Source organism: Mesoplodon bidens (assembly GCF_964165515.1).
Source record: "Mesoplodon bidens genome assembly, chromosome: 11".
In the NCBI taxonomy this organism is placed as follows: domain Eukaryota; kingdom Metazoa; phylum Chordata; class Mammalia; order Artiodactyla; family Ziphiidae; genus Mesoplodon; species Mesoplodon bidens.
The window spans coordinates 68,484,196-68,497,846 of record NC_138167.1 but is presented as its reverse complement, the minus strand read 5'-3'; the positions used below and the strand labels follow the sequence as shown (position 1 = coordinate 68,497,846).

Genomic DNA, 13,651 nt, shown 5'->3' with positions numbered 1-13,651 from the left:
TCATACGCGCACACCTTTCCTTGCATCTTACTGGTCCAAGCTGCGTCATATGCCCCTTTCTGAACCAATCACTTTGTGTGTAGGGGGAAGGGTTAGAATTCCCTGAGTCCAATCAAAACTAATCCTGGATTGGAGGGGGCGTGGCTAGTTCTTCCGAAGTCCATTGAGTCTTGGGGAAGGAATGGATGTCTGGAAATAATTGGGGTTCTGCTAGGGAGGTCATGCAGGGTTAAGATCCAGCAGTGGATATAGGAGCCCTCCACACAGGGCAAAGCACCCTGGGCTTGAGCAAAGTTCTACTCAGCTCTCACATCCTTTCCTGGAATTATGGGGGAAAGGGGTGTGTGTGTGTGTGTGTGTGTGTGTGTGTGTGTCCTCAGGAGGAAAGGTTGGGGGTAGTTTGGGTCCTTAGAGCGTCTACTCTTCCTCAGTAGGTCTCTCCAGTACTGCACATTGCCCCCTCCCCCAACCTGAAGAGTGGCGCCAAGCAACGGGGAAGGTTCAGATGTGTGCCTCTCTTTATTAGCACTTTCTCTGAGTGGAGGGCACCTCTTCTGGGTAGTATCTAGAACTTCAAGTTCTTGCTTTTGCTCTTTTCTTTCTCATCCAGTGCTTTCTGCAAGTTCATGTTCACCGCATTTTTCTGGTGCCACCGTCCTGCAGAGAGCAAGGAAGGAATGAGCACAAATCACCTAGAGGACCTCTGGAGTGTCCAGGCCCCAGTGGTAACCCATATGTCTTCTGGACCCACCCCAGAGTTCTAACTGCTGCTGTGGTTTCTCTCTGGACCTTGGGGCCAACACACCCTGCCCAGGGAGTGCCCACTTCCCACGGCCCCAGCTCCCCACCTACCCAGATCATCCGTCTTCCTGCCATGCCAGTGCTCTAAGTCCCTCACCGATTTCTCAATCACTTCAGGGGTGTAAGAGGCCTTCATGAGGCTCTTCATCTCCTGTGGGGCCCCTGTGGAACCCCATGAAGAAATACCCAGAAGCCCCAAGTCAACAGAGTTCAGGTACTCCAGGGTTCATATGTCAGTTTCCCCTATGGATGGTGGATTGTGGAAGGGCGGGGTGTGGGGAGAGTTAGGCAGAGGGAGGCCGGCCTAGGCTCAAATACCAGCTCCATCATTTATGAACAGTGTGGCCTCAGACAAGATTTTAACGTCTCAGAGCTTTGGTCTCTTAATCTATTCAAAGGAATAAAATGTTCTCCCAAGATTGGGAAGAATACATTCATTGGAGCAGCTGGCATGTGGCAATTGATACCTGTAGTTTCAGAAAATGTTTATGTCTGTGTGTAAAGTTAAAACACACACACACAAGAAAATAAGTTACCATGATCAAAAGTCAGAAAAATCATCAAACAGAGGACCAAATTCCAAAAGATAACAAGGATTTGAATGATCCATTACAGAATATAAAATAAGTATCATTTAATGTGTGAAGTTGTGAAGAAGAGAATAAAAGTATAAGCAAAGAATAAGAAACTAACACAACATTGTAAAGCAACTATACTCCAATAAAAAAAATAAAATAAAATAACACAACATTGTAAAGCAACTATACTCCAATAAAAATTAATTTTAAATGAATAAATGTATGAGAAAAGAATATGAAACTACCCAGAAAGAACAGACAGATTAGTAAAAGCAGCAAATGGAATTTCAGAAATTAAACATAATAGTTGAAAGGTAATGGATGGTAAAAGGCCTGGGATTTGCTTCAAAATAAACTGGGGTGGGGCTTCCCTGGTGGTGCAGTGGTTAAGAATCCGCCTGCCAATGCAGGAGACATGGGTTTGAGCCCTGGTCCGGGAAGATCCCACATGCTGAGGAGCAACTAAGCCCATGTGCCACAACTACTGAGCTCATGTGCCACAACTACTGAAGCCCGCGTGCCTAGAGCCCGTGCTCCACAATGAGAGAAGCCACCGCAATGAGAAGCCTGTGCACTGTAACCAAGAGTAGCCCCCACTCACCGCAACTAGAGAAAGCCCGCACACAGCAAAGAAGACCCAATGCAGACAAAAATAAATTAATTAATTAAATTAAAAATAAATAAATAAAATTAAAAAATATATAAATAAACTGGGGTGGGAATGAATGGGTGGGTAGGTGGGAAAAAAGATGAAACAAGATTAGTCATGTATTGATAATTGTTGAAGCTGTATGATAAGTGCACCATGTATTTATTAAACTATTCTCTCTAAGTTTGAAAATTGACATCATAATGTTTAAAAACAAATTCAATGAACAGGTAAAAGAGCTGATTATATACAGCTGAGAAAAAATGGTAAACTGGTAGATATATCTAAAGAAATTAACTAGCACAGAGTGGGGAAATAATGATGTGGAAAATATGAAAAAGCTGTTAAATGAAGATTAAATGAGAAGGCCTAACATATGTCTAATTGTAGTTCTGAAGGAGAGAGTGGAGAAAATGGGGAGGGGCAATATTTGGAAAGCTAGTGGCTGGAATTTTTCCAGAATTGATGAAATATATGAATCCTTAGATTCAAGAATAACAATTCCCCAGTGAGTGTAAGTGAAAGTAATTCTTTACCTAGGTACAACCAAGTAAAATTTAGAACACCAGAGACAGAGAAATCTTAGAAGTAGCCATAGAGAAAAGACAGATTAGTTACAAAGGATAACAATGAGTTTGATTAACCATCAAAGCTAGAAGGAAATTAATTAACATCATCAAAGTGCTTACAAAAAGAAATCAACAATCTAGAACTGTTTACAATAACTGTCTTCCAAGAATAAGATGAAATAAAACTTTTCTGAGCTTAAAGTTTACCAACAACAGAGTCTCACCCCAAATATCTTCTAAACAACATACTTCAGAAAGAAAAAAATAATCCCAGAAGGAAAATCTGAGATAAAAGAAGGAATAGTAGGCAAAGAAAGTGGAAACCTTGAATAAATCTAAATACACATCAATTATGATAACAGTACCAACGTTGAATATATGGGCAAAATAATGACTGTGATAGATAAGAATGTTTGAAAATTTTACATATGCTAAGCACAGTTTTCATTCAAAACTTTACAGAACTTACTCACTGAATCAACCCTAAGAAGATGGGGGTGATTATTACCCCCATCTTGCTGTTGAAGTCACTGAAGCACAGAAAGGCTAAATCACTTGTCTAAAGTGACACAGCTGGTAAGTGAAAGATGGAGGACTCAAACCCGGACCTGTGGCTCCAGAATCCACAGTTTAAACTACTTTGCTTATGTATAGTAAAAAAAAAAAAAAAAAAAAACCTGTAAAATAATAACATGTTAGCTGATATGGGGGTGGAGAGAATAAATGTGAAGCTGTCTAACATCCTTATATTGTTCAGAAAAGCTGAAATACCTTGATTAACTTTAGAATTTGCTAACTATGCATGTAAAAATGTCAAAGATAGGGAATTTCCTGGCAGTCCAGTGGTTAGGACTCCATGCTTCCATGGTCGGGGAACTAAGATCCTGCAAGCCACACGGCATGGCCAAAAAAAAAAAGTCAAAGATAACCACTGAGACAATAGGAAAAGTAAGGACAAAAATTGGATTGGGGAAAAAGGGAAGCTCACTCAAATCCAAAACAAGGGAAGGAGAAAGAAAGCAGCATAGAAAAATTAGGACAAATGGAAGATACAAAATAAGATCATAAAAATAAATCTGAATATATCAGTAATTAAAATAAATATAAATGGAGTAGGCCAACTGATTAAAAAACAGATGCTCAGGCTACAGAAAATATTTTCCAGATATATATTATTTAAAGCATATTTAAAGAAAAAGGACACAAAGAGGATAAACATGGAAATACAGAAAAAGATTAATACCACAAAAATACAAATCAAAGCAATCTGGTCATACTATACTAATATTGGACAAAATAGACTGTAAAGCAAAAGCACTATAAGAAATAAAAACAACTCCAGTTCATTCAGGTGATATAATAATTCTAAACAAGCTGCACTGGAATAATCTTAAAATAGGTAAAGCAAAATTGACAAAGAAATTGACAAGTCTGCTATCATAGGGAAAGACTTAAAGGTACATCTTTTAGTAATTAATAGATCAAGCAAAGAATATTAACAAGGAATTAAAAGATTTGTATAGAAATAATTAGCAAGCCTGCTCTATTGGACAAATACAGAATCCTGAACTCAAGAGATAATTTTCAAATGCATATTGATTATCTATCTATAAAAACTGACCATCTGCTGGGTTATAAAGCTCCACAATTTCAAAGGACTGAAATCATTACAGGTTGTGTTCTCTAACGATGATGCTATCAAGAAAGAAATCCCCTTTTTTTAAAGCAATTTTTATGGTGTTTCATGTTTATGGCTTTAATTGCTTACATAACAGAATGTTAAGTTAAAAACTTGGACTGAAGCCCTAATGATGGTAGAGATCAGATATTAAAGTGAGCTGTGAATCAGACTCCTTCAGTGGGGTCACTTGGGGAGCTTGATGCATAGCTCGAAAGTTTGGGGGACACCAAGGCTTGGAACAAGAGGCATTGGCCTGAGAGAGCAGGACAGAGAGAACAACAGGGCCAGGTATACTTCCTCAACTGCAAGGATGTACAACTGTTTCCGTGGACCAGCTGTGGTCTACTGGAGAGAAGAACAGCCTGGAGGCATTTTCTTTTCTTTTTTTTTTTCTGGTGTTTTTTTTTGTTTTGTTTTTGTTCTTTGGCTGTGGTGGGTCTTTGTTGCTGCATGTGGGCTTTCTCTAGTTGCAGCGAGCGGGGGCTACTCTTCATTGCAGTGCACTGGCTTCTCATTGCGGTGGCTTCTCTAGTTGCGGAGCACAGGCTCTAGGCGCGCGGGCTTCAGTAGCTGTGGCACGCGGGCTCGGTAGTTGTGGTTCAGGGGCTTCTAGAGCGCAGGCTCAGTAGTTGTGGTGCGCAGGCTTAGTTGCTCCGTGACATGTGGGATCTTCCCAGACCAGGGCTCAAATCCGCGCCCCTGCCTTGGCAGCTGGATTCTTAACCACTGTGCCACCAGGGAAGCCCTGGAGCCATTTTCAATCCTACCCCTGATCTGATCCTCCTCAATGGTCTCCCTGCTTCTACTCCTGCCCCACTGGTAGTTCTGTCCTGTCTCAACACAACAGCCAGATGGATCATTGGAAACATAAGTCACTCCTCAGTACAAAAATCCTACAATGGTTCCCAATAAAAAGGCCAGGAAGAGCCTACATCCTCAGCATGGTACTTGTGCCTGACTACTCTTCCCCAGCAAGCCACAGGCTGAGCCCCCATCCTTCTGGTCTGTTCTCAAAGGTCACCTGCCCAGAGAGGTCTGATACTATAAAGAAAAGCAAAGGGATCATTAACAAGAGTCAAACAAAAGTCTGGTGACACAGCTGGGAGAAATACAGGAAAGGCTTCCGAGGTCCCTGTAACACCCTCTGCTGACCTGGGAGGTGGCACATGGCTATTTATTATTATTCTTTATACTGCACACATAGGTTTCATACACTCTTCTCCATGGCAGTTTTCACAATTAAAAAAGATAATGCATCTACACTGGTTTAAATGCAGGAACACAAGTTTGGTTTAATATTTAAAAATCAGTTTCTATAACTGATTACCATATCAACAGATCAAAGGAAAAATCATATGATCATCTAAATAACAGCTATATGAATAGTTAATACAACTCAACACTCATTCATGATTTTTTTTAGAACTAAAATGGTAACTAGGAATAAAGGGAACCCTCAATCTGATAAATGGTGTCTTCAAATTCTTTTTAAAATAGTACATTTATTGGTAAAATGTTAGAATCAAGAAGGAGAGGAGGACTTCCCCGGTGGTCCAGTGGTTAAGGCTCTGTGATTCCAATGCAGTGGGCCCAGGTTTGACCTCTGGTTGGGGAGCTAAGATCCTGCATTCTGCATGGCTTGGACAAAAAAAAAAGTATTCTATCCTACTTCCCTGGTGGTCCAGTGTTTAAGACTCTTAGTTCTAAGACTCTTAGTGTGGAATTAAGATGCCGCATGCAAAAAAAAAAAAAAAAAAAAAAAATGGAGAGGAGGATGCCTGCTTCCCCTGCTTATTTGCACCATTGTCCTGGACAAGCCAACCAGAACAGATGGTATAAAGGTGGGGAAGGGCTTCCCTGGTGGCGCAGTGGTTAAGAATCCGCCTGCCAATGCAGGGGACATGGGTTCAGATCCCTGGTCTGGGAAGATCCCACATGCCGCGGAGTAACTAAGCCTGTGCACCACAACTACTGAGCTGGTGCTCTAGAGCCCGCGAGCCACAACTACTGAAGCCCACCCACCTAGAGCCCATGCTCTGCAACAAGAGAAGCCACCGCAATGAGAAGCCCGCACAGTGCAACGAAGAGTAGCCCCTGCTCTCCGCAACTAGAGAAAGCCTGTGCTCAGCAACAAAGACCCAACACCCAACACAAAGACCCCAAAATAAATAAATTTATTAAAAAAAAAAATGCCTCCTGGTAATAATGTGAACTCTGGCCCCAGACTGCCAGAGTTCAAATCCCAATCCCAACTCTGACTATTCCTAGCTGTGTGCCCTTAAGCAAGTTATTTAACCTTTCCATGCCTCATTTTTTCTTTCTTTAAAAAAAAAAAAGGCGGGGGTGGGGGGAACTATAGCACTATAGCATTCACTGTACAAGATTCTTGTGAGAATTAAAATGTACATGAAGTACTTAGAGCAGGGCTTGGTGAATGTTACATGCGATGCATAAATGTACCCATTATTATTATTTAAAAATAGTTCCAAAGAATCTACAAACAAATTATTGGAATTAATAGGTGAGCTGAGTCAGGCTTCTGGATATAAGATTAAAGAACAAAAATTAAAATTGCCTCCATGTATACAAGCAGCAAAGTTAGAAAATGTGATTTTTAAAAAGTTACTAGGGGGAAGGGTAAGCTGTGACAAAGTGAGATAGTGGCATGGACATATATACACTACCAAACGTAAAATAGATAGCTAGTGGGAAGCAGCCGCATAGCACAGGGAGATCAGCTCGGTGCTTTGTGACCACCTAGAGGGGTGGGATAGGGAGGGTGGGGGGGAGACACAAGAGGGAAGAGATATGGGAACATGTGTATATGCATAACTGATTCACTTTGTTATAAAGCAGAAACTAACACACCATTGTAAAGCAATTATACTCCAATAAAGATGTAAAAAAAAAAAAGAAACTAACACACCATTGTAAAGCAATTATACTCCAATAAAGATGTTAAAAAAAAGATACTATTTGCAATAAGCAACAAAAAAAGATAAATAAGAGATTCTTCAAAACAAGTCTAACAAAAAGCTGCGTAATCTTTATAGAAAAATATTACAAAATGTTATTGACGAATATTGAAGGAAGATTTAAATTAATGCAGTTGTAGACCATACTCATGGATTGGAAAATTCATTATCATAAAGCTGACAACTGCCCCTAAACTGAGCTGCAGGTTCAATGTTCTTTCAATCAAAATACCAACAGGGTTTTTCATGGAAATTGACAAGCTGAATCTAGAATTTATATGGAAGAGCAAAGAACCTAGAATAGCTAAGACCTTAGCTGCTCCTGCTGCTGGTGATGGAGTGGTGGGGAGTGGGGACAGCCCAACCAGATATCAGACTTCTTATAATACCTTGATAATTAAAAGTGTAATATTAAACCAGTGGGCAGAATAGAGAGCCTGGAAACTGATCCGTGCACACAGGGAAACTTGGTGGATACCAGCGGTACCACTGCAGGTCACTGGTGGGGGGGAAGATGAGATTATTCAATAGAAGGTACTGAGACAATTGCTAATCCACGTAAAGGAGGAATTAACAATGAATCTCTGCTTCACACTGAAAAGAGAAATCAACTCCAGATGGATTAAAGACTTAAATGTGAAAAGCAAAACTAAATATTTTAGAAGACTATGTAAAAGATTATCTTTATGACTCAGCATGGCATAGGATTTCTTCAACCCACTCCTCCTGGAACTTTCTCTATCTCAGTAAATAACAATTCCATCCTTTCAGTTGTTCAGGTCAAAAACCTTGACATCTGGGCTTCCCTGGTGGCACAGTGGTTAAGAATCCGCCCACCAATGCAGGCGACACGGGTTCGAGCCCTGGTCTGGGAAGATCCCACATGCTGCGGAGCAACTAAGCCTGTGCACCAAAACTATTGAGCCTGCGCTCTAGAGCCCACGAGCCACAACTACTGAGCCCACGTGTGGCAACTACTGAAGCCCGCGCGCCTAGATCCCATGCTCCACAACGAGAAGCCTATGCACCGCAACGAAGAGTAGCCCCCGCTCGCCGCAACTAGAGAAAGCCCGTGCACAGCAACGAAGACCCAACGTAGCCAAATAAATAAATAAATAAATTTATGAAAAACAAAAGAAAAACCTTGACATCAACCTTAATTCCTCTCTCACACACTCCAAATCCATTGATTAGCACATTCTGTTTGCTCTGCCTTACACACATAGCCAGACTCCTCCTGCATCAGGCCACCTTCACCATTATCTCCCTGTGCTGCCATACTGCATAACAGTATCCACTAGAGTCCTGGCAATGCACCAGCCCTGCCCTCGAGACCAAGCCTCCATCACTAACCCCACCTGGATTTTTGCAGTCACTTCCTCACTGGTTTCCCTGTTTCTGCCCAGCTCCGTTAGTTTTCTTCTCAGCATAGCAACAGTAGTGATCCTTTAACCTAAGTCAAACAATGCCCTTCTCTGCTTAAGACATTCCCGTGGCCTTCCCCACCTAGCCCGTTTCCTCTCTGATTTCCTCTCCCTTGTCTAGCCACTCCTGTACCTCCCCAACCTGGAGCAGCAAATGCCAAGATAAACCTGGGCGGAGGGGGACACGTGGGTGAGGCACACTGACAGTTGGGTGCAGAAAGCAATGCCCTAATTTGTAGCGCTCGCCAATTTGTGGAGTGTCAATGCAGTTGACCCTTGAACAACATGGGTTTGAACTGCTCGGGTCCACCTATGTGTGTATTTTTTTTCAAGAAATATAGTACCTGTATTTTCCCTTTACAGATCTTTAAAAATTAACTAGGCATGGGGAAAGTCTGTATTTGGTAGGAAGTCACAATACATGGGATCAAAAGAACTAGGGTTTGAGTCCTGATTCTATCCAAACTATCTCAGCTTCCTGGCCTTGGGTGAGTCATTTATCAGTTCTTTTGTTTTTCAGTCAGAGATAGCAGTACTTGGATTTTTGACTGTGGGGCAGTGTAGGTGGGGATAGTTGGTACCCCTGACTCCCCCGTTGTTCAAAGGTCAATTGCACGACCATGGCCAATTTTAAGATTGCTCAGAAGTAATCTTAGAAGCTGGAGCAAGCTGGTTTGCCAACAGTTCAGTAAAATTTAACAATCGACTCTTAGAAGCTGGAGCAAGCCAGTTTGCACTGGTTCCAAGGGTTTGCCCCCTTGACACAGTTGTGTTTCTCAGGCTGGGTGAGGGGTACACAGATGCTTTTTATATCATTCTTTTAAATGTATGTAAACATCACCATATAAAGGCCTATGTAAGAACTACTGAGTGATCATTGTTAAAGACAAGTGGAAGGCCGATTCCTGAGGCCCAGAACAGGACAATCGGAGCTGTATTCTCTCTCCTCTCCCCAAGCACCACCCCTTCCTCAAGCTCAAAGAAAAACCCAGAAAGGCTTCCAGTGGCTGTCTGGTTCCTCGGGTGATGGGGATCTGAGCCAGGTAGGAGGTTTACCAGGCCCTGGGGACACTGGAGAAGGCATGGAGTAAGGATGGAGGAAAGAAGGGAGCCAGAAAGACTTGACCTTTTGCAATGAGGTCAAACTAGAACGTGGGGCCGGAGAGAAGCCACCACTTGCTGACCGAGGACTGGCATCTGAGCAATCGGTTAAATGCTTGGGAACGGGGTCCTAGCTCGGGAGGTGACCCAGTGCCGGGAAAAGACTCTGGGACTTTGGAGGCAGAATAAAAACCTAGATTTGAGTTTCACATCCACCTCCTACTACTCTGGGCAAATTGTTTCCCATCTGCCTGTGCTACGGAGCTAGGAGCACTCCCCTGACAAACAGGACCGAGGGGGACCCAGAGGGCACATTGCAGGTGTCCGGGCCTCTGACCCACACTTTGGCCCAGAGGTGCCACCAGTGGGATCCGAGAAAGAAAAGTGCCGGCCTGTCAGCTACTAATCACTCACTGTGGGAATTCCCTGGCGATCCAGTGGAATTCCATTGCAGGCGGCACAGGTTTGATCCCAAGCCTCGAGGCACAGCCAAAAAATAAAAAAAAGAGGACTCACTGGGGGCTGCAGGCCAAGCTCCTCCATAGAATCCTACCATGTTATTAGCCCCATTGTACCAGGAAGATTGGCTGAGGCTGAGGTTAAGGATCCTGCCCGAGGCCACACCCTTCGGCTGAGCTGACCTTTGAACACAGGAAGCCTGATACTGTCACTGTCACCAAAGGTGGCCAGACCAGGGGTGCCCACCTCTTGGCAGATTAAGACACCAGAGGTACAGGGAGAGTAAGGGCTGACTGCCAACTGGGAGGGACCATCTGTACAGTGAGGACAGACTGGCCAGGGGACTGGACATTCCCAGCACTCGGCACAGAGCCTGGCACAGAGGAGACCCTTGGTGGCCGTGAAATGAGTGTCCCTGGAGATGTATCCTGGGGTCTTAGATTCCTCTGGGGGTCCAAGTCCTTCCTTGTCCAGTGCCTTGGGGACTATGGGTGTTCACAGCCCCCACCCTTGCCCGTCAGCCTGACCTTGAAACAAGTTTGACCGCATGTTGTAGCCCAGATCATAGTAGTCTGAAAAGACGGAGGTGATTTCAGCGGAACTCTGGATCCTGCTGGGCCGTGAGCTTGCCCTTTTCTGGCCCTCCAAGGCTTCACCAATGGCCCTTCCAGCCTGAGTAGGGAGGGAGGGAGGGAGGAGAGACAAGGGGTAGAGAAGCAGAGTCAAGTCCCCTATCTCCCCTCTAACTTCTCCTGCCTCTGACCCAGTCTCCACCACCCTCACCCCACACTTAGCCTGCAGCCTTCAACCAACTCCCAGGCCTGGGAGCTGGCATAGCTGAAGTCCCTCCACCCTCCCACACCACCCCACCTCCCACATGGGCCTCGGGCATCAAGGATGAGAATGATCATGAAAGCTTCTCCCTACATTGGGTACGTACTGTAGAACATCACCAGGGGACATCTTTATAAGATGATATTATTCCTACATTTTATAAATAAGGAAACTGTGCCTCAGGGCAGGGACTTGCCCATCACATAGCTGGTGAACAAAGCCCTGGCTTGCCTACTACAATGGAAGCATCACACAAGTCAACTCTAGGTGGCTCCTTATATTTCACCAGGGGCAGCTCCTTCCTTGTACCAATGGGGAAACTGAGGCCTGGAATGGTTGAGCTCAGGTCTAAGAGCCATTAAACCTGGGTTTGGGTCCCAACCCTGCTATATACCAGCTGCTGATTTGGGCAAGTCTTTGCTCCCCTCTGGGCCTCAGTTCCCCTACTCATAAAATGAGGATGGGGGCAGAACTGGGTGGCCTTTGAAGTAGCTTCCAGTTCTGATATTTGCTGGCCCGATGACACTTGTGATTTGGGTCACAGCTGGATTAAAAAAAAACAAAAACAAAAAAAACCCCAGATCTCTTGATTTAAGCCCAGGACCACGATGGCCAAAGAGAGAAATGGCACCTTCCCAAAGCCAGGAGGGGCAGTGAGAGATAGTGACCATACAGCCAACCTCAAGTTGGGACAAGATCCTCCAAGTGGGGCAGGGAATTTAGGATTGTGACCTCCCAGACTAGCAGGTTGCAGGGCGGGGGGGATACCCCCACCTTAAGATGACAAAATGGAAAGGGGCCCCGCCCATAACCTTTGTGACCCTGGCTCTCCTGCTTGCTCACTGTGACCCTGGGCAGATCATATCACCTCTCTGAGCCTCAGATTTACCCTCCGTTAAAAAGGAAACAATGACTCCTGCCTGGCCTGCTGCTCAATGTAGTCACCATAAGGGTTGAGATGGTGGCTTTGAAAATACGATGCAAAATGCCAGAGCAGGTGACCATTTGACCAGAAATGGCAGATAAGTTTCATCTCAACTTTCAGTGGATCAGCACCGAGTTCCTAGAATGATGTACCAAGTAGGAAAAAGTGCCAGAATCGATTAGTGATGTCTGCCATGAATGCGGGCTAGGAGAGTTATGGAATGCATGCTGTGTATTTGCCAGCCTGATCTAGTCTAACTGCCTCACTTTACAGATGTAGAGACTAGAGCTCAGAGAGGGGAAGTAACTTATCCAAAGTCTTTCAGTATTCTGGGGCAGAGCCAGGATTCAAACCCAAGTCTTCTGATTCCCAATCAATCCTGTCCCCTTTAGGAGACTTGAGTTAAAAGCATCTAATTCAAACACAAGACTTCTAACTGCAAAGTCATTATGGGCCAAGACTCCAGAATCTGCTACCCAGTTTGGATCCTTTTTAAGTTTGGTTAATTTACTTAAGCCTGCTAAGCCTTGGGCTTCTAATCCGTAAAATGAGGATAATTATAGTACCTCCCTCACTGGGAAGATTGAACGGTTAGATGTGAAGACTAAACAGTGCACAGGATCTGGCTGGCACAGAGCAAGTGCTCAGTAAACACTACTTTCTGATGATATTATTACAGGGCTTCTGTACTCAAGAGCAGCTTCCTTAGGGGTCCTCACGGTCAGTTTCCACGCATGACCCTCCTGCCGCCCTTAGCCTCCTGTGCCCATTCTGACACCTGCTCTTCGGAGACCAGCTGGTCCACCACGTTGCTCCCAAACTTGTGATGAATGTTGCTGGGAATACTGCTGCTACTCTGGCCTTGTGCCCCCAAGTTGGGGTCTTCCTCCAGCCCCTGGCACGGCTGAGCCCCCTCTAGGAAGGAGGCCCTCCTCTCGCTCGAGAAGGGTCTGTCGCTCTCCTTCTTCAGGGACCCCGGCTGTGAGTCCCTTTGAGGAGAGTCCCGGCTGACAGCCTTCAGGGATGGAGGCCGGATCTCCTCCAGGGAGGCCTGCCTGTGGGAGCTGCCTCGGGGGCTGTTTCCTCGGTACATGGATGGCTATGGGGAGACTGGGAGCTGGTACTTGAACTTGGAGGTATCCAGTGGGCTACAGGCAGTTCTCCGGGGGTCCGTGTCCTGCTGGCCTTCCTTGCTGTTGTTCAGATGGGCCCTGGTCAAAGTGGTCGTACCTAAAAAGGGAAGAGAGAGGGAAGGAAGGAGAGGAGACAGACAAATGTAGAGAGTGGAGGGCAGGAAGGAAGATGGTGATGGTGGTGGGGAGGGGGAACATACAGACACAGAGCCGCAGAGATCCAGAGCAGGAAGAAAGACAGGGATGGAAAGAAGTCACGGGAGCCAGAAGCATGGGTGAGAAATCAGGAGAGAGACCAAAGGAGAGGGTAGTTCAGCCTGCCAAGCCTCCCACTGGACAGGGCAGCCCTCATTGTTTCTGACAATAGGGACTGCAGCCCAAGCCTGACCAGCCTTGAGGCTAGCTGTGTGACCTTCAGCAAGGGCTGTGACCTCTCTGTGCTTTAGTGAACCTGGCTCCATTTGGGTAGTTCCCTTCCCCACCTTGAACCCCCCAAGCAATCCAGTCAGGAAAACCAGCAGC

The 13,651-nt window shown here is 44.9% G+C and overlaps 1 protein-coding gene across 1 annotated transcript; it reads right to left on the bottom strand.

Moving 5' to 3' along the window:
- Nucleotides 1-565: 565 nt before the first annotated feature.
- Nucleotides 566-13,402, bottom strand: CIMIP4 (ciliary microtubule inner protein 4; the record flags this gene model as incomplete). The annotated part of the gene is given in 6 exon segments (XM_081250246.1): nucleotides 566-657; nucleotides 853-963; nucleotides 10,765-10,909; nucleotides 12,775-13,095; nucleotides 13,099-13,321; nucleotides 13,323-13,402. Coding segments are annotated over 6 exon segments (972 nt in total).
- Nucleotides 13,403-13,651: the final 249 nt, after the last annotated feature.